The sequence below is a fragment of the Diaphorina citri genome, unplaced genomic scaffold (genome assembly GCF_000475195.1).
Source record: "Diaphorina citri unplaced genomic scaffold, Diaci psyllid genome assembly version 1.1 scaffold67, whole genome shotgun sequence".
NCBI lineage: Eukaryota > Metazoa > Arthropoda > Insecta > Hemiptera > Psyllidae > Diaphorina > Diaphorina citri.
The window spans coordinates 209,908-233,430 of NW_007377504.1; the positions used below are offsets into that span (position 1 = coordinate 209,908).

General features: G+C 36.3%; 2 protein-coding genes across 2 annotated transcripts in view; both read right to left on the reverse strand.

Annotated features, from left to right (window-relative positions):
• Positions 1–19,315, reverse strand: part of LOC103519705 (leucine-rich repeat-containing protein 15) — a gene marked incomplete at its 5' end in the record, with an annotated part of 32,289 nt that extends 12,974 nt beyond the window's left edge. Inside the window, 1 exon segment of the mRNA XM_026831204.1 lies at positions 18,749–19,315. Within this exon segment, the coding sequence (XP_026687005.1) occupies positions 18,749–19,152 (404 nt within the window).
• A 1,986-nt stretch (positions 19,316–21,301) lies between these two features.
• LOC108253771 (SLIT and NTRK-like protein 6) lies at positions 21,302–23,523 on the reverse strand. The gene is made up of 2 exons (XM_017448370.2): positions 23,492–23,523; positions 21,302–23,044 (listed from the first exon to the last, which is right to left on the reverse strand). The coding sequence occupies exons 1-2, from the start codon at positions 23,521–23,523 to the stop codon at positions 21,469–21,471; spliced, it is 1,608 nt and encodes a 535-aa protein (XP_017303859.1). The 3' UTR covers positions 21,302–21,468.

A 23,523-nucleotide genomic window follows, 5' to 3' on the forward strand; every position in this document is an offset into this window, starting at 1 on the left:
GGACGGTTTCCCATAAAATATCAATGGAAAGAGATATGTTCTGCAATAAACCTTGGATAAGTAACCTAAGCACCTTACTATCATTTATAGGTAGGTAGGTGAGCTAAATATTCTTACATAAGGTTCTATCCAAACTAATAATTAAATGAAATCAGGAAAGAGGATCCTAATATAGACAGTATTGATCCATATTGGATATGACATCAACATTCAAGAGATGAAGAATTTAGCCAAGAGTAAGGTGGTTTCCAACAATATTCTTATGAAAGACCATCTTGAAGAAAGGTTCATCTGGTCTTCATTGAAGGCCCTGCTATGTTTTATCACAATTAAGTCATCTTGTTTACCACGTAAAACAGTTTGGTCCAATTGACGCCTCAGTTTTTCTAGACTTGTGTAGGTATGTGAACTACGTCAGTATGTTTTCTTCACATCTTCCTTTATAAATGAAATTTTAATTGATGTAGGTTTGTAGGTAGTGCCTAGGAGATTCTAGCACCAATGTCTATAATGTACATGTTAATAAAATTTCCTCATAGGTATTCTTAGGAGTTTATTGTCTAGACTAGAATTGGAGTCTTCTAAATTCTCAAACCCTCTACAAGCTACAAGTCAGGGGTAAAGTAGGTCACAGTGTTTTAATTTCCTTGTTTCGGACAACTCTGGCCCTGATTCCTGTCTGCCTTGTTAGTCCGTCCTTCCTGTATTATTATTTTATTTTGTCTTCATTTTTGATCCAAGGCCGATTATTTGGATCGATAAGCGTTACAAGCCCCATAATACTTGTCTGGGAACAAAGGTCTTTCAGAGTCTGATGTCTAAGTGATTTTGATATAAGGGCAATAGAAGAATTTGGGAACTCGGCTCTAAGCTTGTGATCAAGATTTCAACCTTCTCAATTTGTGACGTCACGTTACAGTTCTTACATAAAACTAGACCAGAAATGGATTCGTTACTGAATCAACGCTGGCAGTAGTCTTGTACACTTATAGGGTGATCAACTGTATAGGTAGTACCTAGGTAGGTATCTAGCAAAACGGCCGTTCTGTGAACGCCAATAAGGTAGCAGGGTGTTATTCTATTATCTAGTAAGTAATGAACGACCTATTTCTATTATACTTAGAAATGAAAGATCTACTACATTCTATTACCTAGAAATGAACAACTGTTACGTAGATACCTACTTATACTTGGCCCTGTTATAGGCTATAGTCGCTATAGGGTTTCTATTACTTAGAAATGAAAGATCTACTACATTCTATTACCTAGAAATGAACAACTGTTACGTGGATACCTACTTATACTTGGCCCTGTTATAGGCTATAGGTAGGTATCTACGTAAATACGTGAAAAATGCGTCCTGACTTCCCAGTTTTTTTACAAGACTCTCTCTCTTGGTTTGTATAAAGCTTGCAGCCTACATACATACCGGACAAAATGAAACCTATTACATGTACTAGAAATTGGACTACCTACTTTACATTTATCCACAAAGATAATTATGCTAAGGAATCCTGATTTGCTGATCGTACAGTCATCTACCCATATAGATAGGTACTTTAGTTTGAGAAATGGGTCATCTTAAACTTCAAAAGGCTTGGGTTAGTAGGGTAATGAAAATTGAAACTTACAGGTGTGAAGTCAGTATGTTTTCTTCACATCTTCCTTTATAAATGAAATTTTAATTGATGTAGGTTTGTAAGTAGTATTAGATTCTAGCACCAATGTCTATAATGTACATGTTAATAAAATTTCCTCATAGGTATTCTTAGGTGTTTATTGTCTAGACTAGAATTGGAGTCTTCTAAAGTCTCAAACCCTCTACAAGCTACAAGTCAGGGGTAAAGTAGGTCACAGTGTTTTAATTTCCTTGTTTCGGACAACTCTGGCCCTGATTCCTGTCTGCCTTGTTAGTCCGTCCTTCCTTTATTATTATTTTATTTTGTCTTCATTTTTGATCCAAGGCCGATCATTTGGATCGATAAGTGTTACAAGCCCCATAATACTTGTCTGGGAACAAAGGTCTTTCAGAAGTCTGATGTCTAAGTGATTTTGATATAAAGGCAATGGAAGAAATTGGGAACTCGGCTCTAAGCTTGTGATCAAGATTTCAACCTTCTCATTTTGTGACGTCACGTTACAGTTCTTACATAAAACTAGACCAGAAATGGATTCGTTACTGAATCAACGCTGGCAGTAGTCTTGTACACTATCATATGTCTTGTATTCAGGCCTTGACCTTGGTAGTATGAGAATTAATGTGCAATTTTATGAGTTTACCTGATGTAGATAGGTTGGGTCTGTTATTGTATGGATGCCGTCTTCTGAATGCTACAAGTCTAATATGTATGGCTAGGGCTATGGCTGGCGGTGGTCACTGGTACCACTCACATGCACAAAGCTACTACTATCCATCTGTCAATTCATCTGCTTGTAAGACTAGGCAATCTTCCTTTGAGAACTTATAGGGATTTCCTATGTATGTACCTACGTGAGCCCTACATGAATACTTTGAAGATAATCAGGATTTCACCAAAGACTTTGTATAAGTTGAATTCGATATAAAGATCGATTTATGTGTCAATGAAAACATAATATCCACGTATGCTAAGTGCTAAGTAATACTCTACGTGGGGCAATGGAGGAATTTTTAACAATTTTATTACTCTATGGAGTCTATGGTTTCTTAAGAGTTAAGATTCACTTTTAAACTAATTTTAGTAATCGTTCTGATATTGCCCTTATTGGTTTGCAAATTCCAAGTTAGGTACTAAGTAGGAATGTAGGCATACCTGGTATGAAAAATTACCTCACAATAATTTTATGACTGTCCCTGAAGATTACATAATATAAATGAGCCTTTTTCAAAATCGATCTAAAATTCTAAACGTTTTCAAAAGAAATGGTGGTGTTCCTATTGCAAGACAATTTCTTTCAAAAGTCAATTATTTTAACACCATTTCCACTATTATTCAAGCGGTTCAAGTCCGTAGAACTTTCAACGTTACCTTTTTTGTGTGTGAAAATAAACGTTATGTATTTTATGACTGTCCCTGAAGACTACATAATATAAATGAGCCTTTTTCAAAATCGATCTAAAATGCTAAACGTTTTCAAAAGAAATGGTGGTGTTCCTATTACAAGACAATTTTTTTCAGATAATTTTATGACTGTCCCTGAAGACTACATAACATAAATGAGCCTTTTTCAAAATCGATCTAAAATGCTAAACGTTTTCAAAAGAAATGGTGGTGTTCCTATTACAAGACAATTTTTTTCAAAAGTCAATTATTTTAACACCATTTCCACTATTATTCAGGCGGTTCAAGTCCGTAGAACTTTCAACTTTCAACGTTACCTTTTTTTGTGTGAATATAAACGTTATGTAACAGAAACACAAACAATCCTTTCAAAATATTCACATTGTAAATATTTTTCCACACAAGAGTTACCTTTTTTTTGTGTGAATATAAACGTTATGTAACAGAAACACAAACAATCCTTTCAAAATATTCACATTGTAAATATTTTTCCACACAAGAAATATTGAATGTAATTTTAGTGTAAACAAAACTCTAGCACTGATCACCAAGTGGTACAGAAAATACTAAAAACCACAGAGAACTTTGAGCAAGATATTTCTCTGAGTTGAGTTCATGTGAGAGCCTCTTCAGATCATGGATAGAATACTGTTGTACTAAGTAGGTACTACTAGAGGAGTTAGTAAGTAAAAGATATCTTTCTAGGACCGAGAGAAATGTTAGCTTTGGATATAGAGAGACAATTTGTTATATTTCTAGCTATGCAATTTAATAAGACCTATTAGTGATTTCGACATTTTGGATCTTAATTGTGCCATTCTGATCCAAACGTCTGCAATTGGAAGTGTCATGGAGTTATCACAAATCATATAAGTAGTAACACCAGTTGAAACTCTGTTGGAGTCCGATCATCACAATAGGTACATACATGGTCCAATCTTAGTAGGTACAATACAGATTCATACGAATGTATGTCTACAGTGTCTACCTTTCTGCCTATGGGTAGACACACTAAGGATTAGCCCAGAATGGATTTCACTTTTAGCATGCAAGGTACCAAAGAGATTGAAGTAACGAGAATGGGGGAAGTTGTACCTACAGCAGTACCTATTGGTCTTGGCAAATTCAACTTCACTCGGAATAGGTAATATGCTCAGATCGCATGCAGTCAACCTTAAACACAGGGTGTATGTAAAGTACAACACAGTAAGGCCTGGGACTACACGTTACTTGAGGAAATCAATGTTGACTTCTGAATCTTACTGTTCTGGCTAACGTTCCGAGATTGAACATAGTCCAAAAGAGATGCTGATTTCTTGCTACCATTTTTTCATGGATAATATCACCCAAAATACTCTCTATCGTAATATCAACTGATAATGTGTCATTACTGTTATAAGGTACCTGCCTTACGTATGAACTAAGTCAGAGGCACTATAATCACCTAACAAGTGACATTTTACTGCACAATTGGTGATATCTTGCGAATAAGTAGGTACCCAGGTCGGTCGGTAGATATACTTTGCTTCTGGATCTGGAAACAAATTGATAGGTTATGGGTTATGATGATGGTGCTAGCAGTTTTACACCATGTGGCTCTAATGCAATACCTACTGATTACTGATGTAGACGCCTGCTGAATCAGTATGTATGCTATTAGATTTCCAACTCCTTACCATTTCCAACTAGATGTATCTATATCTACTAGAAACTAGATGAATTTTTCTAAAGCAATCTAAAGTCTGATTCTTTAATCTAAGGACTACATAATTATTCAATAGTGTGTACAGGTATCATATGAATTTTTCTAAAGCAATCTAAAGTCTGATTCTTTAATCTAAGGACTACATAATTATTCAATAGTGTGTACAGGTATCATACTTACATGTTACTGATGATGTTTGTATGTCATTTGACAACACTGGCAGAATTGAAGACTTGGCTCATCAATATCAAAGTTACACAACTCCTGAGCAAAACTCAGTAATATGCAGAGAGAATTGCCGATGGCATCAAGTCACTGATGGTAGATATCCATCATACAATGTGTCTAGGTTAGTATGCAGATACCTTAGGTACATGTTCTCAGTTCTATCCAACCACTGATGATATAGGTACAATATACACACAGAAGTTACTCTACAAACGGGAGGTAACTTTGTACTCCATATAAATTGAAAATTGGACCACAATAATAGTACGAGTACTAGCCTACTCGTATTATTGTGTCCATTTACTCTTGGGGTAAAGGGACTTATCAGCAAAAGGACTTTGTCATTTTACAAGTCACTGATGGTAGATATACATCATACAATGTGTCTAGGTTAGTATGCAGATACCTTAGGTTCTTAGGTACATGTTCTCAGTTCTATCCAACCACTGATGGTAGGTACAATATACACACAGAAGTTACTCTACAAACGGGAGGTAACTTTGTACTCCATATAAATTGAAAATTGGACCACAATAGTACGATATAGGTACATCATACAATGTGTCTAGGTTAGTATGCAGATACCTTAGGTACATGGTCTCAGTTCTATCAAACCACTGATGGTAGGTACAATATACACACAGAAGTTACTCTACAAACGGGAGATAACTTTGTACTCCATATAAATTGAAAATTGGACCACAATAGTACGAGTACTAGCCTACTCGTATTATTGTGTCCATTTACTCTTGGGGTAAAGGGACTTATCAGCAAAAGGACTTTGTCATTTTGTACGAGTACTAGCCTACTCATATTATCGTGTCCATTTACTCTTGGGGTAAAGGGACTTATCAGCAAAAGGACTTTGTCATTTTATAAGAGTAAAGCCTTTTATTACTTAATTTTAAGTTCAATCGTAGGTACTTATACGTGTCTCTTCGTCTGATGTTAGAGGTATTATTGTTCCCCTTTGTATGATTTCCCCTGGTCAGTGCTCACTGAAGATTTCGCTTTGCAATTACTTAATCTAATCTAAGGTATCTGGCAAGATTCGTTGATAAGCTTATTTGGTCATTCCACGGGAAACATTTCTGTATTAATCTCTTAATAGGACTTTTTTTCCCAACAATACATAACGTATGAGGCAGAGGGGAGGTCAACCAAACAATGCTGTTATCGTGCTAGGTAATAATTAAACAAGAAAAACCCACAGTAGCAAATGGGCCTTTCAAATTATTGTAATTATGAGTTTCGTATACTCGTACCTATAATCCAGCGATTTTCAACCGGGGGTGCGCGTACCCCTGGGAGTATAATGGCGAACAAAAACAAATTTTGAATTTTGACGGCTCATTAGTGCAGTACAGTCCAGAAAAGTACTGAATTTTGACTTCAAGGTAGGTACTGAAATACTTATACTTTTTTTAAAGGTGAGTGTGTTTAGAACTTAGTAGTATTGGTACACATCAACGTAGGTATGGGTACCCGGTACTCATTATGATGGTGGCGGGGGTGACGAATGTATGTCTACATTGTCTACCTTTCTGCCTATGGGTAGACACACTAAGGATTAGCTTAGAATGGATTTCACTTTTAGCATGCAAGGTACCAAAGAGATTGAAGTAACGAGAATGGGGGAAGTTGTACCTACAGCAGTACCTATTGTGGCGGGGGTACGTGAGATTAAATCCGGGTAACCAAGGGGTACACGGGCAAAAAAAAAAGGTTGAGAACCGCTGCTATAGTCCTATTATACTAGTATAATGTTAGGCTTACCTACTATACTGCCCCCCATTCAACATGTTGCTTGAAATTTACACGTTGGTATAAACAGGTACCTCTAGCTTTAGGCCTGTAGAACCTAGGTATTCAGAAGATTTCAAAACATATAACCTAGGTAGGCAATTATTGGAAATGGTGTCGTTAAAAGCAATACCCAGTTGGTGACTTAATGAATTTTTAATCATTTTCTCATGAATTGGTCTGATAGCTAACATGTAATATTAGTGATTCCAAGAGGTAGGTAGGTAGGTACTTTTTTTATGGAGTCAATGGTGTAGTGCTTAACACGGTGGACTTCAAAACTAGATATTGGTGGATCGAGTCCAAGTCAAGACATAAAATTTAACAAGGTGGTGTTTAATCGAGAGTACCATTTGTGACGAGAACTTAAGTAGGTATGCTCAATTTATTCCTTTTACATATACTCGTACTAGATTTCCACGTAGATTTAGTTCTGAAACTCTGCATCCAGGTTTTAGACTTTCAACTTTAGATGAAATGAAAGAGCCTTGAGACCTTTAAAACTGCATCTGAGACTAGACAGTAGATACAGCGCAGCATGTAACTAAAAACAAAAGGAACTTTTATTTCCCATGGAAAACTTGGCTCGTTTTCATTCATGAACTTGTTCCATGTTCAATGTTCATATTCACTATAAGTTTGGTTCTCTTGATAATGTAAAGAGTTGTAAAGTCAAAAGAACTATAGGTGTATGCAAAAAGGGAATTTATCCCTCTCTCTTCCTTCCCTTTGAACTCTCTCCCTATTTTTCCCTCCTTCTCTCTTATTCTACTTCGTATCTTCCTATTTCGCCTCTCTCTCTCTCGCTCTCTCTCTCACTCTCCCTCTTCCCTTTTAACTATTTCCCTCCCTTGTCTCCTTTCTTTCCCTTCCCATTTCTCTTCTTTCTTCCCATCTTCTAGTCCTATCTCTCTCTCTCTCTGTCATGTCTTCTATCTCTTTTCCTTTCTAACCCTTTTCCTATTTTTCCTCCCACGTCTCTCTCCCTTTCTTTTTAACTATCTTCCTATTTCGCCCTCCCACGTCTGCTCTATTTCGCTCCTTTGCTCTCTCTCTCTCTCACTCTCTCTCCCTCTTCCCTTTTAAATCTCTATTTCCCTCCCTTGTCTCCTTTCTTTCCCTTCCCATTTCCCTTCTTTCTTCCCATCTTCTATTCCCATCTCTCTCTCTCATGTCTTTTCTATCTCTCTTCCTTTCAAACCCTCTTCCTATTTTTCCTCCCACGTCTCTCTCCCTTTCTTTTTAACTATCTTCCTATTTCGCCCTCCCACGTCTGCTCTATTTCGCTCCTTTTTTTAACTTTCTCCTTTTTCTTCCACTCCTGTTTCTCTCTCCTGTCTCTCCACATCTTTTCTTCATCCTTGTCATTGACTTGGGAATATTTTTATATGCATGTTCCGTGAATAAAGAGACTCTTTCTAGACAGAGAGAAAGAGAAAGAGAGAGAGAGAGAGAGAGAGAGAGAGAGAGAGAAGAGAAGGAAAGATATTCAAGAAATTTCTCACTCGATCTTTTTATTTCGCAATTAAAACATTTCTGTACCTTTCTTTCCCTTCCTCCCTCCCTCAGGAGGAAAGATACCTCCAATGTGAGATACACAAGACTCAAGTGCCTACCTACAGCATAGCTAGATGATATAGCTAGATGCCATACTAATGGCAGGGCCTATACCATGGGAATTGGGAAGTATACCAAGTTTGCATAGCCTGACTACCTGGAGGATGCATAATAAGAGTATTAGGTATTGTTGTAAAATTCCAAAATGTCTACCTAATATTACAGGACAAATTTCTGGAATTGGAAGGGTTCGAACTCGGAAACCGGTGAACTTTGAGAGTTTGGTGTGTGTCAGAGTGAAATCAGTCTCATGAGAGGCAGGAGAGGAGAGGTGGTTAAAATCCCAGCTGGGGCGACTGAGATCATTTTTTCTGAATTTGTTGGTACATTTTTTTATTTATTTTTTCTTTTTCAACCAAAATCTAGAAAAATAGAGGAAAGAGGCCTAATCTGTCACCTCCGAGTAAAGAGGGGACCATTGAAACAATACATGATTGTATGTAGGTAGGTACCATGTTTTAGGTAACTGCTATACCGAGTAACTACCTACCTACCTACCGTTGCGTTGTATTAATTTCTGGGCTCCTGTGCATCCGTAACACAAAGTCAAACTGTCTTGAACTTTTTTTTTTGAGGAGAGGTGGAATCCCAGCTGGGGCGATTGAGATCATTTTTTCTGAATTCGTTGGTACATTTTTTTATTTATTTTTTCTTTTTCAACCAAAATCTAGAAAAATAGAGGAAAGAGGCCTAATCTGTCACCTCCGAGTAAAGAGGGGACCATTGAAACAATACATGATTGTATGTAGGTAGGTACCATGTTTTAGGTACCTGCTATACCGAGTACCTACCTACCGTTGCGTTGTATTAATTTCTGGGCTCCTGTGCATCCGTAACACAAAGTCAAACTGTCTTGAACTTTTTTTTTTATTCAACGAAATGAAAAGAATTTCTAATAACTTGTCAAAAGTTCTCTCAGTTTTTCCTTTTAATTTTCCTCCGTTTCTGTCTCGTTGTAAAGTTCATTTTCACGTTCTCTTGTGTGAGCTTGAGATTATAATCTGACGGAGTTTTCCTCGCAATTTTAGTGTAAACAAATGTCACAAGTGCAGGACATCTTGTTGACTGTGCTTGGCATCTGTATAACTGCTGAGGTTTCGAGTAACGAGGGTTTCACCCTCCATTCGGCGACCTCCTCCTACTCGTATACCAAACATACCCACCTCCTCATACTTAGCAGATCCTGAGTAGGGCCGGGAGAAGCCACCAATACGTGATCACCCAGATGCGGTCTTACCCTCCATTCGGTTACCTCCTCCTATACCAAACATACCCACCTCCTCATACCTAGCAGAGCCTGAGTAGGGCTGGGAAAAGCCACCAATACGTGATCACCCAGATGCGGTCATCTATCCAGAATCCAGATACAAACAAGGCGTAATGTTTCAGAGATCCATCGAAACTTGGTGCGTTCAACGTGCTATCCAAGATCCAATTCTACTTTCCTTATATTATAAAAAGTAATGCACCTATTTGTTATCTCTTGCTGTATCGAGGGTACGATGAAGAAAAGTATAAAGGTCGATGAAAACATTGATGATTGCCGGACGATAAAAGGTTTCTTCGAGACATTCGAGTACGTACCTACTACCTATGGATAGAAATAATGGGATAGGTGCACATAGGTAATGGAAAAGTGGATATAGGTATAAGTAAGAACAAGTTCTTTATGAAATATAATAAAATAATATCTGATATGACGTACACGTCTATAGGTAGGTACAGATCTGTGAACTTGCGAAGTTTTACCCCCTCTTCAGTTCTCAAGATCTCTAATCAGACAGAAATAACGACACAGAAATCCAAGGAAGTTGGTACCTGCCTACTGTGTAATTTTGTGTGCTAAGTTCCGACTTTGACTTTTGAATTAAATCCTAGCACTTGAAATTTAGTAAAAAAGATTTTGCACTTCACTTTGTAAGAGAGTGAAAAGCTAAAAAGAACACTTCCCTTTGTTTCAAGTCAGAAATAATGAAGCACTAAAGATGCCACAGGAAAGTAATTTAAAATGAACATATGTTTGGAAACTGTCCAGCTTTCCCTACTGTGTAATTTTGTGTGCTAAGTTCCGACTTTGACTTTTGAATTAAATCCTAGCACTTGAAATTTATTAAAAAAAATTTTGCACTTCACTTTGTAAGAGAGTGAAAAGCTAAAAAGAACACTGGGTTGTTTCAAGTCAGAAATAATGAAGCACTAAAGATGCCACAGGAAAGTAATTTAAAATGAACATATGTTTGGAAACTGTCCAGCTTTCAAAATGTTTAAAACAATTTTTCTCTCTTTTCTTCTTCATAGGTATTCTTCCTTTTTTTTCTCTCTCGGTTTCATCCCTACTCCAAAAGTCCCATTACTATTTCCACCCCAAAGTTTTCCCTTGTCATAAAACATTTCTGCCCTTAAATTTAATCTTTTTCAAACCTTTCCTTTTTTCTTGGCATTTTTTGTTCTCGGTAAAAATAAATCTAGTTAATAGAATTTAAATGTCGTTTATGGCACTTTTATCCTCTGAGACAAATGAATTTCGGTTATTGAAGAGCCAGGAAGAAGATGGAGTGACTAAATAACTACCCAATATGGATACCTTGCCGATCTTTTGAAAATTGGGTAGGAGAAGATTTTTTTTGTCTGAAGGTACGTACCTATATAGTTGTACGTTGTACTTATGTTTTCATTTTTAACGCCGGTTTACTCTCGTTCAGTTTTCATTCACTGACCTATATCCAACACCCTCGCAGCCCCCCAAGGGTCCTTGTCTGTAGGAACGTACCTATATAGTCGTATTTATGTTTTCATTTTTAACGCCGGTTTACTCTCGTTCAGTTTTCATTCACTGACCTATATCCAACACCCTCGCAGCCCCCCAAGGGTCCTCAGGCATTTAAAGCCCCTCTTTCTATGTATTTTGTGGAGCAACCACCATCCCCTCTCAATTCACAATTGAACCAGGGCGGGTCCCCAAGCGAAACCTGTCCCCCGAAATAATATTAAGCCCCTGCCACTGTTTTCACATTCATACAGCAAATCTTATTTGCTGTATGAATGTGAATTGTTTATAAAGTGAATCATGAGTCTTCTCTAACCCAGGGTTAAAGAGTGGTGAGTCACTTGAAAGATTTTTTGGTGTCTTCAGACAACTCAAAAATCTCTCAAAGGTTAGACAGACAGCCAATAGATCAGACACAGGAATAAAATGTCCGCAAGTACTCGTACCAATGGCGATTCATCAAGGGGACATATCGAAATTGGATTTTTTGTGTGTATAATCTACTTGTTTAGCATCTATAGGTACTTTTTACGTTCTGCCCTACAGGGAGGGGTAGTTTGCAACTACCAAAGCAATAAAATTGAAAGAAAAAAGAGAAAAACAGGGAACGGACTGGAAAATGTGTGTTTATCCGTGGTTTCAAAAGATACAAAAAATCCTCCTCTTTCTCGTTCCGCAATTTAGCATTAATGTTTGGTAGACAGCCAATAGATCAGAAACAGGAATAAAATGTCCGCAAGTACTCGTACCAATGGCTATTCATCAAGGGGACATATCGAACTTGGAATTTTTGTGTGTATAATCTACTTGTTTAGCATCTATAGGTACTTTTTACGTTCTGCCCTACAGGGAGGGGTAGTTTGCAACTAACAAAGCAATAAAATTGAAAGAAAAAAGAGAAAAACAGGGGACGGACTGGAAAATGTGTGTTTATCCGTGGTTTCAAAAGATACAAAAAATCCTCCTCTTTCTCGTTCCGCAATTTAGCATTAATGTTTGTCATGGACCTTTCCAAGAGAAAGAATTACACAAAAAGTGTCGAATACCCTAATTGAATATCTTTATCTGTTCTGCCCCTTCCAGTTCTTTATCGCCCCTTCTGCTTTCTTTTCAATTTTCGTTTTCGCCACAGTTTTTTCCTCGCTTTTGTTTGAATAAATTGTGAACCGTAGAGAGGTGAGAAGGAGAAGAGGAGGAAGAAATGATCGAAAGGAAGAGGAGAAGGAGAACGTTGAGGATTTATTGCTTTTCAATGGAAAAGCTCTGCGTTTCTACTGCTTGCTTGGTCACGGAATCTTATTTGCTGTATGAATGTGAATTGTTTATAAAGTGAATCATGAGTCTTCTCTAACCCAGGGTTAAAGAGTGGTGAGTCACTCGGTTAAATTTAATAGACGTTATGTCAAGTAACGAACTGGAACTGAAGAGAAATAACTCCCTTGAAAGTAATAAGACTCGGTTTGAGTCTCTAGGATCTTCAGAAGACTTACCTGATTGTGACAGGGACATATTTGGGGAGAGGAAGAGGATGAAATGATCGAAAGGAAGAGGAGAAGGAGAACGTTGAGGATTTATTGCTTTTCAATGGAAAAGCTCTGCGTTTCTACTGCTTGCTTGGTCTTGTTTTAATTCTAATTAATGTTCTCTATGCCAGCCTAGTTAGCTTAGTTGGTAGTGCGTCTGCCTTGTAAGCGCTAGGCCGCGGGTTCGATTCCCGCCCGGGTTCTCTATGTGTGTATTTTGGATTCCATTGATAATATTGATATTATGAGATGATAATAGTATTAGTTAACCTCTTAACAGCCATAGGTAATAAATTGCCTACTATATTGTAGGTATTGACTTTGTATAACGTCACGGTAACCGCGGATTGTCCGTGGGAACGGGCATTGTTTGCGGTATTAGTGAATTATTTGCGGTGTCCGCAAATTTTTCGCGATATTCGCGTTAAGCAACGTTACGCGTGGTTAGTACCTGGAGAGGTGACCATCTGGTCAATTGCGTACTGCTGGGTTCCCGACCCCACTCAGGCTGGGTAAGGTTAAATTGAGGAGGCGAGTAGCTTGTCGCCGAATGGTGCCCGAAGTATTACTAAAAGTGACGTTAAACCCTTGAACCTCCGAACATGGTTATGCAATGTAGCATTGATTTGAAGTCATACTTTTTTACCTACTTGACCTGACATCTACAATCAAATTAAGAAAATAAACAAACAGGACTCAAGTACCATTAATTTAATTGATCAAATCCATTTTTGATTTTTTATATTTTGAAATTAAATTCAATTTCATTAAACATTCTCTTTTTTCTACCTTCTTTTCAAGATTTCACAGAAGAGAGGTAAACACTATCGATCGGTAGATCAAATTTCGCACTCGACCATTGAAAAGGACCAATACCTTTCAAACAAATTCCTTCCTAACGAACCCTTTCAACAAAATGAATACAATAGTGATCAGTTAGAAATTAGACAAAATATCTGAACAATATTATGTGTTAAATTAGTAAAGAAATTAAAATATTTACATCATAAGATAAGTATACATAGGTACAAACAAAAATTAGCAATCTTTGGTTGTTCCATGGTGGAAGAAAATATATCCATAGATGGATCTATTAAAATGTACAAATTTTTTGTGGTACAAGTCCTCAATATAGGTAGACACCTTTTTAACAAATTTAAGCAAAAGTTTTTCGTCAAACTTGACAGTAAAGATGAAATTCGGACACAAAGACTGCATTGGAAAATCTACAAAATAATATTGAAAATTAAAACTGGAAATGTGAAGTTAAAAACAAAAGTAGGCAAATTGTTTTCTAAAAAATTACATTACATTCCATGACTTCCCAAAAACATAGACATGCAGCAGAGGCACACATTTTCATTTGTTATTTTGAAATTTTATTGCAACAAATTTAACTCCCAGCACTGGTATACAACAATAGTAAATTTATAGTACAATAATTGTAAGATAAATGTCTATTTAAAATCTAGTAATAATAATAATACTTTAAGGTTTACGGGTAACTATCTAGCTTATTTTACAATAAACCTATGTATGTCATGGTAATTTAAATTTCTGGCGAAAAAAGCATCAACTCCTGAAAATTTTCCCAAACCATAATGTGGGAAAATCCCAATCAAAAGGAATTTTTCAAGACGTTTTTCTTCCCCCCAAAAAAGCGAAAGTTCTCGCGGATTGTGGGAAGTAATACAACAAGCAGGAACATTGAAGAATTGCAAAAAAGGAGAAATAAGGAGTTCATTATGTTACAACTTCAGGATTGTAACCTGGAGTAAGGGCTCTAAGTGGAAGGTAGAACCCCCCTTGGAGTATTTTTCATCTCTTGAATCATTTTCACTCCTCAGCCTTGACTATATTTACGCAAGAAGTAATATTTTCTAAGCGTAAATTATTTTAAGAGAACTAGGAAGTTGTGATATTTGCCCATACCCAATTAAACACATTGCAACCAAGAACCAACCTTTGCTACTTTCCTTATTCTCTTCCCGAACTTCTAAGGAAATCCTAAATTCAGACCTGACCTTAGGAAACAAAAAATGGTATGCTAAAAAAAAAAAAAAGAAGTAAATAAATCAACCGAGGAGCAAACTTCTTAGGTATAAATGGTAGAGTTTAGTAGAAAGTTTTGATAGAGAAATGCTCAGTTGTTCAGCTATCTGCCTTCGTGCTTAGTGGTCAAGGTCCCCGTCTGATAAACAGGAGGATACTGGTTCAATCCCAGGCAAAGCATGGAATTTTCAAGTTTCAAGATTTAGGGCTAGGTCTGGTGGTGAAGAATATCTTCGTCTGTGTATGAGTCCCTTCAAGAAAATTTTCTATGTACGCCTTAAAATTATTTTAACTATGCAATGTGCTATAAAAGAAAGAGAAGGCCTTTCTGTTTCATAATCTTGATGTTTCATAGTAATAATCTATCTAATAATAGTTAATACCTCTACTCTTTATTATTGAAATTCAATCAATGGGTGGGATTCAATCAAAGACAATTTCTTCCATCCAAGTAGGTACCTACCTGAAATATCAGGGGCCTATTTCTTAAAACTCTTCTTAAACACTTAAACTCTCCAGAACATCTTGCCTAGGATGAGCTCTTGCTCTCCTGCGAGGCGCTAACAACATTTTTCTCACATCAAAGGATATTCTTTAGGCGAACTCTCCTTCCTGCCTACCGGTCCCTAAATCCAAAGTTTCAGCCATTGGTCCGTGTGTGTGTCTGTCTGTCTGTCTGTCTGTCCGTGTGTCTGTGTGTGTGTCTGTCTAGAAATCTCAAATAACCTTCTATTTTAGAAAGAGCGGACGGAAAAAGTAGAACCAAACCATGACAATGCCAATAATAATCAATTAGGAGTGCATGTCAAGTCCTTGCCAAGCCAGGTAACAGTAGAAGTAAAAGTAAGCCCTACTGCAATCACATTCCTCGTGTTTGCTATTTCTATTATTATCTGTTGATAGCTAATTCGATGACCTTTCTGATGCCAATAATAATCAATTAGGAGTGCATGTCAAGTCCTTGCCAAGCCAGGTAACAGTGGAAGTAAAAGTAAGCCCTACTGCAATCACATTCCTCGTGTTTGCTATTTCTATTATTATCTGTTGATAGCTAATTCGATGACCTTTCTTAACAGTGCTAAATGTAGGAGAGAGAGTTCTAGCAAATTGTCTATTTTATTTTGTTATCTACTTAGTATTTCATTGGGTAGAACAATAAAATTGTAACGAATGTTAACTTCCTTGTACTGGTGAGAGGATGTGAATTATGTACTCATACATACGAGTACCACGGCTACCATCACGTATGTACATTGTACAAGACATAAAAATATAAATATGATTTTATTATTATTTAACTTAATCAAAGTAATGATGTTTTTGTTGGAAGGTAGGTAGGTATACCAACATGAGGTTTGAAGTTGTTGAATCGTTAGATGAATCCTGCGACCATTCGATCAAAGATAATATTGAATTCACGTGCATATCAAAGACTAGTTTACATTTGCATAGCAGTTGTCCATCGTTAGCTTTGCCTATTGTTATTATAATTGACTACTTATCCATCTTTTGTAGGTAGGTATCTGAATAAAACAAAATGTCATTTCGCCTCATTAGTCATGATCTAAGACTGAGAATACAGATAAACAGTCAAAATGTATTCTGTACTTTTTACTAAGATATAATTCACATACGTGTCAACTGGTTATACCCTATATCTTTATGTCTTATCGCAATTTAGCAACATACTGCAGCTCAGTGGTTCCTAAACTTCTCGTTAGCATGCGAGTCTAGCGAACTGTTTTCCTGGACCACTTCCAGGAAAACAGTTCGCTAGACTCCCCTCCAAACCCAAGACTGAGAATACTTAGTATTCTGCTAAATACGTATACGTAAATATGTAGGTAGATACCCCGTAGTAGATAAACCGTCAAAATGTATTCTGTGCTTTTTACTAAGATATAATCCACATACGTGTCAACAGGTTATACCCTATATCTTTATGTCTTATCGCAATTTAGCAACATACTGCAGCTCAGTGGCTCCTAAACTTCTCGTTAGCATGCGAGTCTAGCGAACTGTTTTCCTGGAAGTAGCTCCCCTCCAAACCCCAGGTTGGGTAACTCTCATATGAAGTTACACAAGGTATCATCTAGAAATTTATATTTTGTATAAACACACAATATTGACGTTCACGATATTTATGTGTTGTCAATGCTGGAGTAATTACTTATCCATCTTTTGTAGGTAGGTATCTGAATAAAACAAAATTTCATTCCGCCTCATTAGTCATGAATGTCATGATCTCATGATCTAAGACTGAGAATACTTAGTATTCTGCTAAATACGTAAATATGTAGGTAGATACCCCGTAACCCAGTAGATAAACCGTCAAAATGTATTCTGTGCTTTTTACTAAGATATAATCCACATACGTGTCAACTGGTTATACCCTATATCTTTATGTCTTATCGCAATTTAGCAACATACTGCAGGTCAGTGGTTCCTAAACTTCTCGTTAGCATGCGAGTCTAGCGAACTGTTTTCCTGGAAGTGACTCCCCTCCAAACCCCAGGTTGGGTAACTCTCATATGAAATTACACAAGGTATCATCTAGAAATTTATATTTTGTATAAACACACAATATTGACGTTCACGATATTTATGTGTTGTCAATGCTGGAGTGCAGTATGTTATCTGATATCTCGGAGAACACAGATGGGTGTGTGCTGATAGCAATGCTTCCTCAATATACCCAGCGGAAAAGTAACAGCAAATGAATTTCTGGAGCAATTTATGTCCCAGTATCTATAGTTCAATCAGCTGTATTAGAAGTCAATTAGAAAAGGTGCTAAACAAGGCCCCTATAAGGCGTCATGGAATTAAAAAAAAAAAAAAAAAAAAAAAAAAAAAAAAAAAGACAGGGTGACCCTGCCACTCTGGGGAAAAATAAAGCTTCAAAGGCCCAAAGGGATAAGAAAGGCAAAATCATGCATGAAGACATGTTTTAGTTTGGCTACAGTGACCAAGGTCGAAAATGATTCTAGGTAAAACTGTTACAGGATAAGTCCGGAGAGCGGAGCGGGTAAACCTAGGATTTCCCGGTAAAACGAATGTAGAATATGTCTCCATTTCCCGGTAATAGTACAGGGATATCCTAGATTTTACCAGGAAATTGGTACATATTAAATTTTACCGGGAAATCCTAAGATTATCCGCCCTCCGGGCTTATCCTGTAACATAACTACCGAAGGTACCGAACAATAGCAGCATTAGAAGGGTCTGTAAATCAGAATCTTCATTTTAATTTTTTTTTCTCTTTAAATATTAATTTACGTTTTTTTAAGTTAAAAAAGCTACCCAGTAGCACAGTAAACAGAAAGGAAAAGCATGAAATCCGGAGAGCGGAGTGGGTAAACCTAGGATTTCCCGGTAAAACGAATGTAGAATATGTCTCCATTTCCCGGTAATAGTACAGGGATGTCCTAGATTTTACCAGGAAATTGGTACATATTAAATTTTACCGGGAAATCCTAAGATTATCAGCCCTCCGGGCTTATCCTGTAACATAAGTACCGAAAGTACCGAACAATGGCAGCATTAGAAGGGTCTGTAAATCAGAATCTTCATTTTAATTTTTTTTCTCTTTAAATATTAATTTACGTTTTTTTAAGTTAAAAAAGCTACCCAGTAGCACAGTAAACAGAAAGGAAAAGCATGAAACATTCATATTTTATAAACATCTGTAAGCTATATTATAATCAACTCACTTGTTTTATTTAATTAAATCAAAATTTTCCGAAAGCTGAAGGAATGTACGAGTACATATTTCTTCATTTTGCTAATTTTGTACGGTACAGTGAGGGGTTTATACTATTCCAGCTATTCCTGCATATAGTTTGTATATTCATAGTACGTGAGCTTTTTATTTGAATGCATCTACAGATACAACAGTCCAATAAAAAATGCAATGTGTCTGGTAAAAATTCTCCAGGAGTTTCAGCTAAACAGAAAATATGAAAATAGTGGTTCTTTTTGAATAATACCTACGTATTTTATTAGGTATACTTACAAGAAAGCTTCTGGATCAACAGAGGTGATGTAGTTGAGAGACAGATCAATGTCCAACAAATATTTCAGAGTTGAGAAGGAATCCCTTTTGACACTGGTTAGCAAATTGTCACTCAGCTCCAGGGTTCGAATCTTGATGTCGTCAGGGAATGGTGAGATGGTAGTCATGTTGTTGGAATTCATGTTCAGAATGTAGACATTCAAATCCAACCCTTCCTTGGGAATGTCAGTTAGGTTCAAATCGGAACAATCGATAACCCAATTAATCCGGAAATAATGACAGTCACATTCCTCCGGGCAGTCTAACTGTTCTGCCAGCTCACAAGATAACTGTCTTACTGTCAGCAGCAGTAGACACCCCACTAGGGCTTGGAGTCCAATAAAGTTTCGAATGTTCACCCCCATATTAGACTTTAGGTACTTTTTTATTAGTATTTAAATGTATATTAGGAACTTTTATTTTCGTTCGAAAATTTAATACTTCAGAGTGAAATCATTTTCCTTTCTTGGTTGTTCGCGCTGCTCATGTATTGTTGAAACTCATGTTTTGTTAATTCTTTTGATGTATCTGAAACAAACAAGGACATTACTAAGTTAATATCAGGAGATATAAAGAAAATGCTATTGAATAACGAACTTTACTGTTTCTTATACATTAGGTAGGTACTGGTTAGCAAACACTGGTTAGGTTACCTTAATAAATACTTCATCATAACTATTACAGTACAGTCCCCACTCATATTAATATGTTGATTCACCCATGATCAAACTTGTTATCAATTGGTCAGCTAAATGGTCTGAATGGTAGGTATAGGTCATTGACCAATTAATTTCAATTAAATCGAATGAATCAATTCATCTGCTTGTAAGACTAGGCAATCTTCCTTTGAGAACTTATAGGGATTTCCTATGTATGTACCTACGTGAGCCCTACATGAATACTTTGAAGATAATCAGGATTTCACCAAAGACTTTGTATAAGTTGAATTCGATATAAAGATCGATTTATGTGTCAATGAAAACATAATATCCACGTATGCTATCGCGAACCATGTTAACCCAGTCAATATACAAAATCTGACCGCTACACGTTTTGGTAGGTATACACATTGCTGAACTTATCATGACGTCATGTCTAACAATTTGCTATTTCCTGCAAAATTAAATTTCCTTTGTGTTTGGAGGTAGGAAGGTCAATCTCATTTGTGTACAATTTCGTTAATTTAATATTTTCCAGGTAATACTCTACGTGGGGCAATGGAGGAAATTTTAACAATTTTATTACTCTATGGAGTCTATGGTTTCTTAAGAGTTAAGATTCACTTTTAAACTAATTTTAGTAATCGTTCTGATATATTATCATGACGTCATGTCTAACAATTTGCCATTTCCTGCAAAATTAAATTTCCTTTGTGTTTGGAGGTAGGAAGGTCAATCTCATTTGTGTACAATTTCGTTAATTTAATATTTTCCAAGAATAAATAGGTATGATTCATGTACTTGACATAAACCCAACTCATTCATCTGGTATAAACAGGTACCTCCAGCTCTAGGCCTGTAGAACCTAGGTATTCAGAAGATTTCAAAACATATAACCTAGGTAGGCAATTATTGGAAATAGTGTCGTTAAAAGCAATACCCAGTTGGTGACTTAATGAATTTTTAATCATTTTCTCACGCATTGGTCTGATAGCTAACATGTAATATTAGTGATTCCAAGAGGTAGGTAGGTAGGTACTTTTTTTATGGAGTCAATGGTGTAGTGTAGTGCTTAACACGGTAGACTTCAAAACTAGGTATTGGTGGATCGAGTCCAAGTCAAGACATAAAATTTATCAAGGTTGTGTTTAATCAAGAATACCACTCGTCACAAGAACTTAAGTATGCTCAATTTATTCCTTTTACATATACTCGTACTAGATTTCCACGTAGATTTAGTTCTGAAACTCTGCATCCAGGTTTTTTCAACCTTTATCACTTAATTTTAAGTTCAATTGTAGGTACTTATACGTGTCTCTTCGTCTGATGTTGGAGGTATTATTGTTCCCCTTTGTATGACTTCCCCTGGTCAGTGCTCACTGAAGATTTCTTCAACTTTAGATGAAATGAAAGAGCCTTGAGACCTTTAAAACTGCATCTGAGACAGTAGATAGAGCGCAGCATGTAACTAAAAACAAAAAGAACTTTTATTTCCGATGGAAAACTTGGCTCGTTTTCATTCATGAACTTGTTCAATGTTCATATTCACTATAAGTTTGGTTCTCTTGATAATGTAAAGAGTTGTAAAGTCAAAAGAACTATAGGTGTATGCAAAAAATTACATTACATTCCATGACTTCCCAAAAACATAGACATGCAGCAGAGGCACAGATTTTCATTTGTTATTTTTTTGAAATTTTATTGCAACAAATTTAACTCCCAGCACTAGTATACAACAATAGTAAATTTATAGTACAATAATTGTATGATAAATGCCTATTTAAAATCTAGTAATAATAATACTTTAAGGTTTACGGGTAACTATCTAGCTTTTTTTACAATAAACCTATGTATGTCATGGTAATTTAAATTTCTGGCGAAAAAAGCATCAACTCCTGAAAATTTTCCCAAACCATAATGTATGTTATTATTTATTTTACATAATTCGATGGAAAAGTAAGTTAATATAATAGTATAATCTTTATAACTTTATATACATATTTTTAGTGCGCTCCTTTACAACTATACATAGACAATATGAGGGGAAGCCTGTTGTTTTCTTGGAGATCTTGATTTGCTAGTATCATATCTCCGTTCTTTTGACTGACTAGGACCGTTAGATTCTAAATTCATGTTCAAATGCTGATGAGGGTTCATGTAAACCCCAGTGGAGTGATTTTTCCACTGATCAAAGTATTGAACATCTTGAGATGAAGGCGTTTTTCGCCCAAGTGACGAATGAGGTGGTGAACTATGGAAATTTTCATTGGAAGAAAATTTACCCGGAAAGTTGGTACGACTATTGGTTTTGCTGATTTTACCACGAAATGAATCGTTTATTGGAATTTTTCTAGGATAATACTCGGTTTCAGATGTCGGTATTGCCCCATTCAAAGTTTGATAGTGTGTATTATAGCTTTTGCTGGACAAAGGTTCCTTTTCATAAATATGGTCATCATTATAAGATGGTGGGCCTTCTTGAATTTTTCCTGTAAATTTGTCATAGATTTGTACATGTCCTGGGAAATTATCACTCGAACATATCTTTCCATTAGGAAAACTATTGAGTTTTTCATTTCGGTCATACTCGGAGTCTCCTGTAGAATATAACATTAGAATTGGTGTAGGATGAGAGTTCATGCAGTTGTCCACATAGCTACTTTGGTGTTTGAGATTCCTGTTGATTTTATTCTTCCACAAGGCACGTTTCCTGTATATGAAATACATAAGGATACAGATAACTCCTGAGGATAGAAGGAGTAACATGAAGGACAAGACATAAAGCATCGTATTGCTTTCACAATGGACGGAATTCTCAGGCACAGCTTTCACTTCTAGTCCTTTGATGTCAGGTGGAGAGGAACATTTCAAGTTATTCAATACTATTGTCAAGGAGTGATTATTTTTAATTATTCGGTCTACTCTTTGTGCTTCTGTTGTTGTTCCTGGTGATATCGAGGTGTTTGAAGTCATTTCGTAAGCTACTGTAGTAGTTTCCATGGTGGATTTTACTTGCAGCTGCACAAGTATCCATAACCAGAGTAAATTACAATCGCAATGCAATGGATTATCACTCAGGTCAAGAAATGAAATTCGTTCAAGTGGAAAGTGCGAGGCTTCCAAGTGACTTAAAGAATTTCCTTTTAGTGAAACAGATTTCAAGTTGGTATTGCCTTGAAATAGTTTGCTAGGGAGTTGTTTCAAATTCATATTCTCGTTTATAATAACAGTTTCCAGTTGTACATTGTCAACAAATGCACGTTGGTCAATCGAGTCCAGATTAGGAATTAAATTAATTTTCACTAATTTCAAACTGAACAGACTTTTGAAAGCAACGCTGTCAATGTTGCTGAAGTTATTTCCACTCAAGTCTAAATTGACTAAAGCACTAAGTTTACTCAACTGTTTTGTGGGTATTGCTGACAAGTTATTGTTGGATAGATCCAGTGAATGAAGAGTCCTTAAAGTAACAAATGAGGATTCGTTGATAAAAGAAATAATATTGGAACTAAGAGCCAAGGTGTGCAGGTTACAAAACCATTGTGTTTCTATTCTGACCAAATTGTCTTCAGAATTATTTCGAATGTAACAAGCATTTCTTACAACATACAAGGGAAATCATTTCACCTTTGAAAGAATTATTTCAGAATAAGTTCATATTATTTAAATTTCATGTAAAGGCTCCGATGCACTTTCCTGTGAAAGATTTTTATGCTAAACTATAGGTAGGTATTTGCATTTGCATGTAGAGCCTCTCACGGATAGATAGGTACAAGGATTTTACATTTCAATTCTTTTTATTCTAAACAGAACAGTGTTTACGCATAAATACATAATATTCACATCTCTGTGATTTCCATCCATTCTTACAGTTTTGTAATATTGTTGTAATAAAAGGTACCTAGACAGTGTAGGCACAAATGTATTTGTCTAAGTACTTGCCTACTGGGTGGAAATAGTAAATTAGTGTTGTTTTCTCGAATAGTTTACTCGTATGTTGGTAGTTTGTTGTTATTTCTTATCATGACATCGTTCGTGGACATACTGTATGTATTTGTCGGTGAGATTATCAATCAT